The 15,075-nt window shown below is 46.9% G+C and overlaps 1 protein-coding gene across 11 annotated transcripts in view; it reads right to left on the minus strand.

Moving 5' to 3' along the window:
* Positions 1-15,075, minus strand: part of RIN2 (Ras and Rab interactor 2) — a 252,800-nt gene that overhangs the window by 39,777 nt on the left and 197,948 nt on the right. For all 11 annotated transcript variants that reach the window (XM_017945051.3, XM_017945049.3, XM_017945050.3 and 8 more), the window contains 2 exons: positions 7,058-7,250; positions 3,025-3,136 (listed from right to left, as the gene is read on the minus strand). In XM_017945051.3, coding sequence (XP_017800540.1) covers positions 3,025-3,136; positions 7,058-7,250 — 305 coding nt within the window. The remainder of the gene's footprint in view (positions 1-3,024; positions 3,137-7,057; positions 7,251-15,075) is intronic.

Consider the following 15,075-nt stretch of genomic DNA (forward strand, 5'->3'; position numbering starts at 1 on the left):
GATGGTGTGGTATTTTGCTCATCTTCCAAATGCTGGAGCAGCAAGTAGTCTGACTTCAAATACTCATGAATTTGCCAGCCAGCCGTCACGCAACCTCAGCTGAGCAACTCACACTGTTATTCCTCCTAACAGTGAAATATCCTCAGTTTTATGAAGATTTCCTCAATCCGATGCGTTTCTTCTCACTCCATACCCTCATTTATTTTGCTTATTTGCTTTGTTTCTTTTTGAGACAGAGTTTCGCTGTTGTTGCCCAGGCTGGAGTGCAGTGGCGCGATCTCGGCTCACTGCAACCTCCACCTCCCGGGTTCAAGCGATTCTCCTGTCTAAACCTCCCAAGTAGCTGGGATTACAGGCATGTACCAACAGGCCTGGCTAATTTTGTATTTTTAGTAGAGATGGGGTTTCTCCATGTCAGGCTGGTCTTGAACTGCTGACCTCCGGCAATCCGCCCACCTCAGCCTCCCAAAGTGCTGGGATTACAGGCATGAGCCACTGCGCCCAGCCGCTTATTTACTTTTTTGTATTATTTTGTTTATTTCTGTAGCACTCCCAAAAACCATCCATACCTCTACACATATACCATCACAGACACACAGAAACAACAAACACACATGTGTGCCACCATTTGTAGAGTTAAGTAGGAGAGAACTGATTTGGAGCAGATTAGCTTCTCCAAGCCTTGGTTTTCTCATCTGGAAAATGGACTCTAACAGTACTTTCCTTATCTCCCAGAAGGGTGGTGTGGGGAGCTGAAATTTTAAAAAATGAAATAATTTATGGGAAAGCACTGTATCCAAATATGAGATATTGTTCATTATTAAGCTGCACTGTCCGTAAGTTATGACCAAATATCTGAATATTTATTTATTTGAGATAGAGTATCTCTCTGTTGCCTAGGCTGGAGTGCAATGGCACGATCTCGGCTCACTGTAACCTCCGCCTCCCGGGTTCAAGGGATTCTCCTGGCTCAGCCTCCTGAGCAGATAGGATTACAGGCTTGTGCCACCACACCTGGTTAATTTTTGTGTTTTTAGTAGAGACAGGGTTTCACCATGTTGCCCAGGCTGGTCTCGAACCCCTGGCCTCAAGTGATCCGCCTACCTCAGCCTCCCTGAATGTTTTTATAGCAAGTCCTTCCTTCACCTCAATTCAGAGAGAAAATAAACAGGCCCTGGCTGGGAAGGGGCCACTGCAGTGGGACCCAGGCCTGTGGTAACTAGTTATGACCAGGCTAATGCTTTATTTAAACAAGCTCTATTAACCACTTGAAGTCACCTGGAGAGAATTAGGGAAGTGATAGAGGCCTCGTTAAATTATGGGGGAAAAACCTTTGGCCACAAGGACCTCAATGAATAACCAGGAAGCTTCTACACACATTGCCCACACTTCTGGAAGAGGAAAGGAAGTGGCTTCTGACCAACACATCCCGTGCTCCACTTTGGACATTAGGGAGGAATTTCAAAACCAGTTAGACCTGTGGCGTCTTGCCTCGTGGACTTTTACATATATATTTTTTGTTGGGCTGTTTTTTCATTTTTAAGACACAGTCTGGCTCTGTCGCCCAGGTTGGAGTGCAGTGGCACGATCACGGCTCACTGCACTTAAGTGATCCCACCTCAGCCTCCTGAGTAGCTGGGACTACAGGCGTGTGCCACCATGCCTGGCTAATTTTTTTTTTTTCATTTTTTTGTAGAGATGGAGTTTTGCCACGTTGCCCAGGCTGGTCTCAAACTCCTGAGCTCAAGCAACGCTCTGGCCTTGGCCTCCCAAAGTGCTAGGATTACAGGTGTGAGCCACGGTGCCCAGCCCCTCACAGACTTTCAAAAGTCAATTCAGAATTCCTTAATTAATTCACTTAATATAAATTCATTATCAATTCACCTAACACATTATTAACTCAATATGAATTCATTACCTTTCAAAGAGTGGGTTTGCAATGTACCTTGTGGTTGCATCCTAATGTATTTACATTATTGGCTGGGTTCCGCCTGCTTGTGCGCCTTTCAGGAGGAAGTTTTTCCCTGGCATCCATGACCTTGTGGCCTTGTGAGATTCAGGTTCACAGTTGAGCTGGAGGTGGATCACAGTCAGCCTGGCAGGTTTTACCCTCCACTGACTGAGTTAAAGGTCATTTGGCTCAGCAAGACTGTGCCCTCCCGGCTGAGTAGAATCTCATCTCAGCCCTGAACTTGACCTCCATCTACAGCTTCAGCTTCTCCAAATGCAGGAGGTGAGGTGCTGGGAAATCGGGAAGCAAGAGATTGGAATCCCAGGCTCTGTCCGTCTTGCTTCTGAGCTCTCTCCTCCAGGCCTGCTCCTCCCACTCCTCCCCCTTTGATGTGCAGATCCATCTTCCGATCCTTTCTTGGAGGCTGGCAGTACATCAGAACTGCCTGTTCCCTTTTTTATTTACAACTTGGCCTCCCGACACTTCACATTTCCAATGACCAATCATGGAACAGCAGAAAGGAAACCAAACTACTGAACACCACTCTCCCTTCAAAATATTCATCAAAAGGTTGGATTCTGCCTCTGATGAGCTGCATTTCATAGAAGACTGAACACTGATTGCCTGGAGGGAACAGGTCTGCTCAGGGATTATTTATTCACGAAGAAGTGCAGACACATGCTTTAGGATTAGATCCTGTAAAAGGGCTCTCTCACTACAGTCTCCTTGCAACTTAGTCATTGGCAAACCTGGGAACCGAATTCGTGTTCCACTTAACTGGGTAGTGGGAGAGAAAGTCAACCTCTATTAGTTCCCTACCATATGCCATGCAGTAGGCTGCACACTTAATATTCAGGTTGTTTGACTCATTAACAACTCAGAGGTTACCATCACCCCATTATACAGATGAGAAAACTGAGGCTCCTGGAGTAGGTTACCTGCCTAGTCATTCAATGCCAAGACTCAGACCCATATCTGCCCATCTCAAAACCAGAGCTCCTTCCACTTCCACTCCCTGCAGAGCCCCGCGGCCCTCATGTCAGTCAGGACCTGAGCATCCAATGACCACTTACTGTATGTGCTTTCCTTTATGGCAAATTCCTTGAGTGGGGCCCCAAATTCACAGGGCAGGCGGAGGGAGAGGACTTTCTTCTGCATTTTGGTAGATTTATGAACCAGGAAGATCTAGTGGAGGGAAAAGAAATAAAGCTTTAGGAAATATTTAGAACGTTGGAACCCAAGAATCTGGCTTCCCTCACAGCCAATGAATAGAGCCCCTTCATATCTACACTGCCTGGCACCATGGAGGACACTCTCCTGCCATAGAAAGGGGTGCTCAGTGCCCAGGCTGCAGACACCTTTGTTCATTACTGGCTTCAAAAGAATCCTGTTTTCCTCTGACAGAAGCTTCTCCGTGGGGCTAAGAATTCCCCTAGTCTGCATAAGCATTTTCAGTTCGGTGACTGTTTTACTGCCGCAGTTACATTCTCCAGCCCCGTCCTATATGATGTCTTATATGAATTATATTCTCCAGTCCCTGTCTTATATATCTTGGTTGGTGAAACCTAAATTCTAAACACAGGTAACATGGCTAAACCATAGGTGGTGAATTGGGAGTTCATTGGTTAACTTGGCTTACGAGGATATTTACAAAAGAACTTTAAGTTTGTTGCCAACAGTGAAAAAGCAGAAGTTGCTTTGTTTTTCGTTTTCAAATTGAAATCTGAATTTCTAGCTCCTCCTGGAAAATGAGATGACACAGTATGACCAGGCAACAATCTACTGGAGCTGAAAAATGGCCGTTCCATTTGGGCGATGGGTGGATGCACGCTCAAGTTCACCCCGGTGGACATGGAGGCTGTCCATTTATTCCTGAGTCACTTCACATTCTACCAGTTCCCTCAAGATCCTAATATTGTCTTTAGACACGTGCTTTAAAACAGCCCAATTCCTAGTGCTGATCTCAGGACACCATTCTGGCCCTCATCACTGAAGAGGTAATTATGCTGTGTACTGTTGTGCAGGCCGTGCACTGCACAACTCCAGGAGGTACCATTCACCTAGTCTACGAATGAAGTGACTCTCCCTGGAGTGTGGCGTGTGGCAGCCCAGCTGAGTCCTGGTTCCCTTCTGTGGAACATGACCCTTCTCCAAGGATCTTATTCTGTCTGTCACGCTTCTTTAGCTACTTCTCTTTCCTCTGCATTTAAACACCTTACTCTCTACCTCTTCTCTCCCCTACCTTTCTACAGCCTTTCATTTTTTCCCCACCTAATCTTTGCTCCTCTCTTTATCTCCAGTTAATAGCTTGTAAGATACTTTATTTAGGGGGTGGGAAGATGGGTATGGGACTTGAGTATCTGGTGAAGAATGAGGCTGGAAGACCTTGAGTTCTCTTTTCTCCTGGCACCATGGGGATGAATCCATAGGATTCATCCAGTAGCGGGTTCTGGGAGTCAGTGCCTCTGGGACACCCTAAAACTGAAGCAGATGCTTCCTAAGTAGCATCCTGATGGGTAAGAGGCCGAAGCACTGCGGAGAGGCAGCTGTTGGTTGTTAGGAGAGGAAGTATCACTCCCTTTTACAGGTGGAGATCCCCCTGAGCCTTGGGGTTGGGGAGTGCAACCTCTAGGCCTTATTTTTTGAGGACTGCAGGCTTACATTATATCAGGGGTTGGCAAAGTCTGGCCTGCAGATGAAATCCATCCTGCCATCTGTTTCTGAGTAAAGTTGTATTGAAACACAGCCAAGCCTGATCATTTACATATTGTCTATGGCTGCTTTTGCATGACAATAGCATAGTTGAGTAGTTGTGACAGAGACTGTATGGCCTGCAAAGCCAAAAATATTTCACTTTGCCCTTTATAGAAACAGTTTGTGGATGCCTACCTTAGATTGTAGAATAATTAAGTATGGGCACCCCAAAAGCCCACTTCACTCATGCCTCCATGGCCAGTCTCTGAAATCCTCCTCCTTCACACACTTTCAGCCACCTGCTTTTCTGTCTCTTCTTTTTTTATTTTATTTTATTTTATTTATTTTATTTTGAGATGGAGTCTGGCTCTGTCATCCAGGCTGAAGTGCAGTGGCGTAATCTCAGCTCACTGCAACCCCCACCTCCTGGTTCAAGCGATTCTCCTGCCTCAGCCTCCGGAGTAGCTGGGGTTACAGGAGCATGCCACCATGCCTGGCTAATTTTTGCATTTTTAGTAGAGACAGGGTTTCGCCATGTTGGCCAGGCTGGTCTCGAACTCCTGACCTCAAGTGATCTGCTTGCCTTGGCCTCCCAAAGTGCTGGGATTACAGGCCCGAGCCACCCTGCCTGGCCTCTCCCTTCATTATTCTTGACTGTCCTGGTCCACATTACTCCTGTCCTGGCCCTGCCCTCAACCTGCCCAATCTCATCAGGCAGGCCCTGTGCAGGGATCAGGCAGGCGGATGGAGAGAACATGCCTGGCTTGTTTCCCACGCAGGTCTCAGCAAGAGTGGACGTGCCCTACCCTGGGAGGGGGAGCTGGGCAGGGTGTTGCCTAGCTCTGCAGCAACTTCTGTCTTTGGCATTGTTTGCAGCAACGCAAGAGCAGACAATTCAACAGGCTGAAAGTGAGGCTTCACAGGAGGTGAGGAAATCCTGATCCTACAGAGCAAAACTAGAGGCAGCAGCTCTGTGTTACGGCCAAGGGATTCTTTGCAAAGATGAGAAAGCACCGTGCCTTGTTCCCCTGAGCGTGTTCTAGCAGATGTCTTAGTTCTGCCTGTTTCTCCCTGATGAGCAATAAAGAAAGATTCATATGTTTTTTAAAAAGTGAGAACAGACAGACTCTGACTGCTAGGAAATTCAAAAATATATTTGGTGCCCAATTCTTATGACATTCCTCAGCTGGCTACTAATGGGATTTTTCCCTTGCTTCTCCATCTAGTTCTTAGTCTCTATCTTGTGTTGTGCGTGAAGTCTTATTTTATCTGTGACTTACTGTATTTACCCTTTGGAAGTAGACACTGTACACAAGTGCTATCCTCTATAACTTTGTACTACAGTGAAAATGTTCCATATTCTGCATCATCTAATACGGTAGCCGGTCGAGGCCAGAAAGCACTTAAAATGTGGCTATGGTAACTGAGGGGCTGAATTTCTAATTTTGTTTGCTTTAATTCTTGTAAATTTAAAGAGCCACATGGGGCAAGAAGCTACTATATTGGACAGCACAAGAGATACCAATCACTTTTTTTTTTTTTTGAAACCGATTCTCACTCTGTCGCCCAGACTGGAGTGGAGTGGCACAATCTCTGCTCACGGCAACCTCCACTTCCTGTGTTTAAGTGATTCTCCTGCCTCAGCCTCCTGAGTAGCTGGGATTACAGGCATGTGCCACCACACCGGGCTAATTTTTGTAATTTTAGTAGAGATAGGGTGCCACTGTGTTGCCCAGGCCGGTCTTGAAATCCAGGCCTCAAATGATCTGTCCGCTTTGGCCTCCCAAAGTGCTGGGGTTACAGGCATGAGACACTGTGCCCAGCCCCAGTCGCTTTTTTGAGGACCTTTCGCAAGTCGTGGAGTGGTCTGGATAGGACGGACAGTGGTCTTGGATAGACAGTAGCTGAGGAAACCATATTAGACTTTGGTCTGTGTGGAAAGCCCAGGGAAAAGAGGACTACAGAGCAGGCAAGTCTGTGGACACAGAACTTTTGAAGGCTGGGTCCCAAGTTGGATGGCTGGACCCTGGCAGAGCTCCCAGACTCAGAAGGAGAGGAAGGCAGCAGAGGCCACCAAGGATCCCAGACCCAGGCTCATCCTCAGTGTCTGGGCTCAAGAGGTCAGACCCAGGCTTCTGGCCAGTGGCCCCTACCCGCTACCTAGATGCCCAGTTACTCTGCTGAATCCTTGTACCTCCCATGGTAACTGAGCAGATAAAGACAGAAAGACACGCTGTGAAGGGCTCTGTTCCTGGGTTTCCAGAATATTTCTGCATGAAAACCAGTTACACATCAGGAAACATGCTCCTTACAAGCTGGGAAGAACTTTCTGGAACTAACTCCAAGTGTTTTTCTTTAAGCCGGCAGCAGTCCTGCCTGCCTCAACCTGCTTCCCGAGGTTCTGAGTCTTACCCCCGGAGGCTGGGCCTGCAGGACCTCTGCTGCCTCCTCCTCACTCAGACCCAGCTGCAGCCATATGGGGTGGGTGTGGAGAAGCCGGTCCAAGATGCTGAGCCTGTTGGAGAGGCTGTCATAGCCTGAGTCCCGGGCACAGGTCTTCACGTCCTCTTCCTCGGAATAGCCACCATCCTTGTGTCTTACCATGCTAGGAGAAAGAGAAGTGGCAGGGTCAGCGGGCTACAGTACCATTTCCCTAATGAGGAGACCGTCCCTACAAGTTCATAGGCCAGGCTTGCCACCGCACATACCCCATCTTGTGATTGCCCCCTTAATCATCTTCTCTTCCAGACTGAAAGCTTTCTGAGGGCAGACACATTGTTTTATTTTACCCTATATCTCTAATATTAAAAAGAACACTTTGCACTGGACAGACCTGACCTTCTATTTCTAACCCCATTTTCAAAAGTTCTAAGCATCCGAAATGCCGTTTATTCAGGCTTTGTCTTCTGACATAAAACATATCTTTTTTTTTTCTTTTTTTTTGAGATGGAGTCTCATTCTGTTGCCCAGGCTGGAGTGCAGTGGTGCGATCTGGGCTCACTGCAACCTCCGTCTCCTGTGTTCAAGTGATTCTCCTGCCTCAGCCTCCCAAGTAGCAGGGATGACAGGCACCCGCCACCATGCCCGGCTAATTTTTGTATTTTTAATAGAGATGGGGTTTCGCCATGTTGGCCAGGCTGGTCTTGAACTCCTGACCTCAGATGGTCCGTCCACCTCAGCCTCCCAAAGTGCTGGGATTACAGGCGTGAGCCACCCCGCCTGGCTGACATAAAACATTTCTAACTTTGAGAACAGAACCCTAAATGTGAAATAGCATAGATGGCAACCGTGAGATCCTAATGCTCAGTAGCATTTCTCATAAGCACAGCCATGCCCCAGTCTAAAGGCAAATGCACTCACACAGATTTATTTTGTACCTGAATGATTGGATTTTATTTCTTCTCACAAATCTAAGCATTTTTATTACTGACATTATTTATAATAAAACTTCACAGAGGAGTGATGCTGTGCTATTTGTAAAATCATGTCGACATTCTTTATAATAACTAAGACGTGGAAACAACCCAAATGTCTGTCAGTTGATGAGTGGATGAACAAAATGTGGCTGAGCATGGCGGCTCACGCCCGTAATCCCAGCACTTTGGGAGGTTGAGGCGGACAGATCACTTGAGCCCAGGAGTTCGAAGCCAGCCTGTGGAACATGGCGAAATCCCATTTCTACTAAAAATACACAAATCAGCCAGGTGTGGTCAGGTGCACCCGTAGTCCCAGCTACTCAGGAGGGTGAGGTGGGAGGATCGCTTGAGCCTGGGAAGTTAAGGCTGAAGTGAACCATGATCCCACCAGTGCACTCCAGCCTGGACAACAGGAGTGAGACCCTGTCTCAAAAAAAGAAAAAAAAAAGTAATCTATTCTTACAATGGAATATTATTCAGCCAAAAAAAGGAATAGAGCACGGATGCATGCTGCAACATGGATAAACTTGGAAAGCATTATGTTCAGTGACAGAAGCCAGAAGTATAAGGCCACATACTGAATGACTATTTACATGAAATATCCAGAACGGGCAAATCTACAGAGACACAAAGTAGATTAGTGGGTGCCAGAGAATGAGGGAGAGAAAAGAGAATGGGGAGTGACTGCAAACAGGTACCGGTTTCTTTCTTCTGGGGTGATGGAAGTGTTCTGGTATTAGACAGTGGTAACAATTGCACAATGTGTGAATATACTAAAAACCCATGAATCATACACGTTAAAAGGGTGAATTTTATGGTATGTGAATTATATCTTAATGACCAAACCATACTGACATCCTTTTGGTGCCAATACTGGTTCTGTCAGTGAGTGTTTAATTCCCATTTCACTAATGAGAAGACTGAAGCCTAAGAAGTTACTGAGCTGCCCTGAGTGATAACAGCCTTGAAACAGCAGAGCTAGAAATTACACATACTCTGATAATTTATCCAACATGTGGGTTCCAAGTCAGGTCAGGGACACAGGAGTGAGGGGACAGAGGTCAGGTCAGGTCAGGGACACAGGGGTGAGGGGCACAGAGGTCAAGGACACTGGGCAGTTTGTATCCATGTAGTGGCTGTTGTGTGCCAAGCCCTTTACCTACCTTCTCTCATTTACTCCTCTCGACAGCCCTGAACCACAGGCACCATGATCCCAGTTTTACAGAGAACTAGGAGGCTGAGCCTAGGTCAGGACCTTGCTCAAGGTCAAGCCCCTCGTTAGAGGGAGGGGCTGACATTCCCATCCAAGGCAGCTTCGCTCTGGGTTCTCTCCCCCTTTACCAAACTCAGAACTGACACTTTCCCTGGCTCTCAAGGAGCAGGTCATCAAGCCCTATCCTGGGGCAGCCAAGGGACACCAGACCTAACCATTCATGTCCAAACAAGCAGGTTTAGCTTGGGGTACATATGGTCTTCAATCCTCTAAACCCAAAGGAACTCAACTGTGTGATCTAGATAATGTCTTTAGCACTGAGAAGGATGGATAATGAAACCGAAAGCATGATGAGAGTTATAAAAAGGAAATTAAAGAAAGGAAGTGTGATAGTTCCACATGGACAACTCTACTCCTAAGAGGTGGGACTGAATTTAGAAGAAGCCAACCTATGCCGATCATTTTTGGGTGTGCAGACTCAATAATAATACCCAGTGTTGGCATGTGGCCTGGCCAGAGACCCCATCCTAACTTCTCTCCATCACCTTCGTGACTGTCTGCAGGCCTGAGGAATCTCACTCATTCATTCAAGATTTATCTTTTTATTTCTTCTCAAACATATGAACGCTTTGCTCAACTTCTGCTACAAGTTTCCAGGTAGGAGACTCTGCGCCAAAAAGAATAGTTTCTCCTTCTGCAAATGCCATTCCAGCACCTGCAGGTATTAGGAAGTGAATATTTGCAGTTAAAAAAAACATACTCTTCAAAGTAAAGCTGGTGTTAAGATTCCTTTCATAGAAGCAAAAGAGCCAGCTTTAGACAAGTGATTCTCAACCCTGGCTGCTGATAAAAATCACCTAAAAAAGCCAGGTGTGGAGGGCCGGGCGCGGTAGCTCATGCCTGTAATCCCAGCACTTTGGGAGGCCGAGGCAGGTGGATCACGAGGTCAGGAGATCGAGACCATCCTGGCTAACACAGTGAAACCCCGTCTCTACTAAAAATACAAAAATTAGCCAGGCGTGGTGGTGGGCGCCTGTAGTCCCAGCTACTCGGGAGGCTGAGGCAGGAGAATGGCGTGAACCCAGGAGGTGGGGCTTGCAGTGAGCCGAGATCGTGCCACTGCACTCCAGCCTGGGCAACAGAGCGAGACTCCATCTCGGGGAAAAAAAAAAAGCCAGGTGTTGTGGCTAAACCTATAATCCCAGCACTTTGGGAGGCTGAGGCAGGCAGATCACCTGAGACCAGGAGTTCAAGACCAGCCTGGCCAACATAGTGAATCCCTGTCTCTACTAAAATACAAAAAGTAGCTAGGAGTGGTGGGGGGCGCCTGTAGTCCCAGCTACTCAGGAGGCTAGGGCAGGAGAATCGCTTGAACTTGGGGAGGTGGAGGTTGCAATGAGTGGAGATCGCACCACTACACTCCAGCCTGGGTGACAGAGCAAGAGCCTGTCTCAAAAAGAAAAGAAAGAAAAACAAAAAGCCAGGTGCAGTGGCTCACGCCTGTAATCCCAGCACACTTTGGGAGGCTGAGGCGGTTGGATCACCAGAAGTCAGGAGTTCAAGACCAGCCTGGTCAACATGATGAAACCCTGTCTCTACTAAAAATACCAAAATTAGCTGGGCATGGTGGCGCACACCTGTAGTCCCAGCTACTCGGGAGGCTGAGGCAGGAGAATAGCTTGAACTTGGGAGGTGGAGGTTGCAGTGAGCTGAGATTGTTCCACTGTACTCCAGCCTGGGCAACAAAGCAAGACTCCATCTCAAAAAAAAAAAAAAAAAATTTCCCAGGGGATCTCAATGTGCAACCAAGTTTACAACCACTACTTTGGATCAGTGTTTGTCAAACTTGAGCGCCTGTGTGAAAGTCACCTGGGGTTTGTTAAGCCACAGATTCCTGATTTCAGACTCACAGCTTCTGCAGGCGTGGCGTGAGCCAGAGACATTGCATTTCTAACAAGCTCTCAGTGACCAATCTGAGGACAACACTGTAAGGAGCATTTGCCTGAGGTCCAAGTGTAAAACATGCACATTAACTCAGATCCAATTAGGGGTTTGGTTTGGTTTTGTTAGGGGCTAGGGGCGAGGGATGGGTACCATGCCACTAAAAGAATTCTTGGTGACTAAATGAATATTTTATCACTGCCACCTCAGGTTGGCCATATTTTGCCAAGTCCAAATTGGACAGTGTCTAACATGACAATTGTGATGCTCATGTGTGCTGAAAGTAAACATGTTGACATATCTTCCTTCCCTAGAAGGGCACATCCTGTGACTCCTCTGTGGTTTCAAGGAGCTGAAAAGCCTTTGTTCTGACAAGTGACCTCAGCCTGAAAAGCAGGGACCAGACAGGAAGATGGTGAATAAAATTCATGGGACCTCGTAAAGGAGCAACCATAAATTATCCCTTGCCTTTGCAAATGACTAAGCTAACTCCTTGATTCAGCCAGCCACTTGAGATTTATAGCATGTTATTACAGGACAAATTGGCTTTAATCAGGAACAACCTTCAGGAAAAAACTAATGTGAGAACATCAAACATGTAGGGGATGCTACTGGTGCCCCACCTAGAGCCCCTCCTCTAGGGCAGGCACCCATGCCCCAGCTGCTGTGAGTGTTGGCTGTGGAAAGCTCACAGCTGCTCCTCTTCTCCTGGAAATGCCCAGGAAGCTACATCCTCTCCCTGAGAGCAGACTCGCTGCCAATGACATACTGATATGTACTTTCTACATATGTGAGATGGAGAAGAGTGGCCTTCTAGCCTCAAGGTGTGACAACTCTGGGGGCTATTCACGCTGCTGAGCTCCCTGTGGGACCAGGCAGAGCCCACATCTTTGCCTTGCCTCCTCCCTGTCCCATCCTGGATCCCTCACTCCTTGGCAGACTGTTCCTGAATCACTTGCACAAGAAGCCCTGAATCAGGTTCTCCTTCCAGGGAACTCAACCTACGATAGAACTTGATGAGATTAATAGAAACTAATGATTGCTAAGAAAGGTGTCTGCATGCAAACAGGAGGCAAGGCAGTGAACAGAGGTTCATAAAAGGTAAAACACTGTGATACAATTCAGGTGATTCCAATAAAAACATGGCCATAGTGGAATGGCCACAGAGCCAAGCACAGGGCAGGAAGCATGAGGTTCCTCTCCTAGCTTGGCCGGGCCTGTGAGTCCTTGCTCAGGTCCCTTTCTGAGCCTCGTCCTTTTGATCTGAAAATAGTAAATAACAATACCTTCACCACCAGCTAGTAATCAATGCAAGCAAAAATTGTGAGTGGATGCTAAAATCAGAAGGCAAAAGACTTAGGAAATAGAATAGTCATAGTTGGCCGGGCACGGTGGCTCAAGCCTGTAATCCCAGCACTTTGGGAGGCCGTGAGACGGGATGGATCACTTAGGTCAGGAGATCGGTGACCATCCTGGCTGAACACGTGAAACCGCCCTCTACTAAAAATACAAAAAAAAACTAGCCGGCGTGGGTGGCGGGCGCCTGTAGTCCCAGCTACTCGGGAGGCTGAGGCAGGAGAATGGCATAAACCCGGGAGGCGGAGCTTGCAGTGAGCTGAGATCGCGCCACTGCTCTCCAGCCTGGGCGACAGAGAGGGACTCCATCTCAAAAAAAAAAAAAGAATAGTCATAGTCTTAAAATATCACCTCACAGATCACTTAATGACTTGTGAAAATGCAAAGGTACCCTGGCAATGGAGGAACCTGGTAGATGCCACCTTAACCAAGTGATCTGTGCTAACTCCTCCAAAAATGAGCCGCCCTGACATCATGTGCCCCCGACGTGAGGCTCTGAGAAGGTACCATGTCACCCAGGTGTCTTTCCTGCCCCCAAATATGACTCACCTGAATGTATACAGGAGAAAACAATCAGAAAAATCCAAATTTCAGTGACTGCAAAACCAATGGCCAAAACTTCAAAAATGTCAATGTCATGAATTTTAACAGGCTGTAGGATTAACACAGGTTCAAGGTGAATAAAGAGATATGATAACTACATGGAGTGAATAGCCTTGAACTCGTATGGCATCAGTATAAAAAGATCTATAAAGGACAATTTCACCTGTGATCCCAGCACTTTGGGAGGCCAAGGTGTACGGCTTGCTTGACCTCAGGAGTTTGAGGCCAGCCCGGGCAACACGGCAAAACCTGGTCTCTACAAAATATACAGAAAAGAATTAGCCAGGCATGGTGGAGCGTGCGTGCCTCTGGTCCCAACTACTCCAGAGGCTGAGGCGGGAGGATCGCTTGAGCTTGGGAGGTGGAGGTTGCAGTGAGCTGAGATGGCACCACTGCACTTCAGCCTGGGTGACAGAGTTAGACCCTGCCTCAAAAAAATAAAAAATAAAAAAATAAAGGTAGCCGGGCACAATGGTGTGTGCCTATAGTTCCAGCTACAGCTACTCAGGAGGCTAAGGCAGGAGAACTGTTTGAACCTGAGAGGTGGAGGTTGCATTGAGCCAAGACCATACCATTGCACTCCAGCCTGGGTGACAGAGCAAGACCTTATCTGAATAGTAAAATAAAATAAAATAAAATGGATAATTTCCTAAGCGTGATAATTTTATTATGCTTACAAGGGAAAAATGCTCTTATTCTTAAGACACGCATACTGAAAAATTTAAGGGCAAAGTGTAAACATGTTTGAAAGTGTCAAAAAGAAAGAAAGTGTCAAATGGTGAGCTCCGCCTAAAAAGAATAAAAATATAGGGAGATAAAGAAAATGTGGCAAAATTTCAACAGGTAGTGAATTAAGTGACCAGTGCTATCTTTGCAACTTTTCCATAATGTTTGAAATTTCTCAAAATAATAGGTTGGAGGAGAAGTATCTACCATCTCACTGAGTTTTTCTGACTATAAAACTCATTTATTTGTGCGGCCATTCCCACTATGTCTAGGTGTCTAGGGCTGCTATCATGAGGAGACAAAACTTAGGTACAGATACAGTGAGACCCACCTGTGAATACAATGGGCAAACCACAGAATGCCCCTCAAAGTATAAGGTGCCTCTAGGGGCAGAGAACAAACACTCACCCAAAAGTCACAGCCTCCACCCATCCCAATTCCAACCAAACCTGGGCCTCATGGCTGTGAAGCAGATGGGTGGATCTTCCGTCCACTTTGGAAGGGCAGGGCTCTCCAGCACCTGTCCTGCTATTGTGAAAACCAGGTTAAGGCTCTTTGGAGTATGGAATGAGAGAGGCCTTTCCACTGGGCTGGATTTCCTTCCTTCCCATGGCCCAGCGTTAATCGCCTGAGCAGGTGGAAGAATAAGTGATCGCAGAAAGCTCGTTCTGAATAGGACAACCAGGCAGACAAGGGTTAGTTTTACTAACATTGCCAGAATCAGATTCACTTGAGCAGAGCAGAGCTTCCAAACGATGCATGCCTTTTCTTGTCCTAATTCCAGAAGAATAGTACAGTCTACCAGCACAGCCCCTAATGACCAGTCCCAGCGACGAGGGTCTAGACAAAGCATGCTATGAAGCCTCCCTTGCACCTCCCCCTACATCACCCGCTCCCCCGAGCTCCGTCCCCAACCATACATCTGAAGTGTACCCTTTGACCTTGCAAATGAGAGACAATTGATAAGGCAAAAATACATAGAAATGTGATACGAAGTCATTTCTGTGGCAAAAAGTACTGACAGAGTAAATAAAGTCAACAACTTTCTAGATATAAGAATCCTAGTTTGGCTGTTAAATAGCAAAAAGAAAGTTCAAGGCAAAATGCCAAATTCTTACTCTGTCAATCAAGGATGGTGCACATCCACTAGGCTATAGGTGTCAGCAGGTGTGCTC

Source organism: Papio anubis, chromosome 16 (genome assembly GCF_008728515.1).
Source record: "Papio anubis isolate 15944 chromosome 16, Panubis1.0, whole genome shotgun sequence".
Taxonomy (NCBI): Eukaryota; Metazoa; Chordata; class Mammalia; order Primates; family Cercopithecidae; genus Papio; species Papio anubis.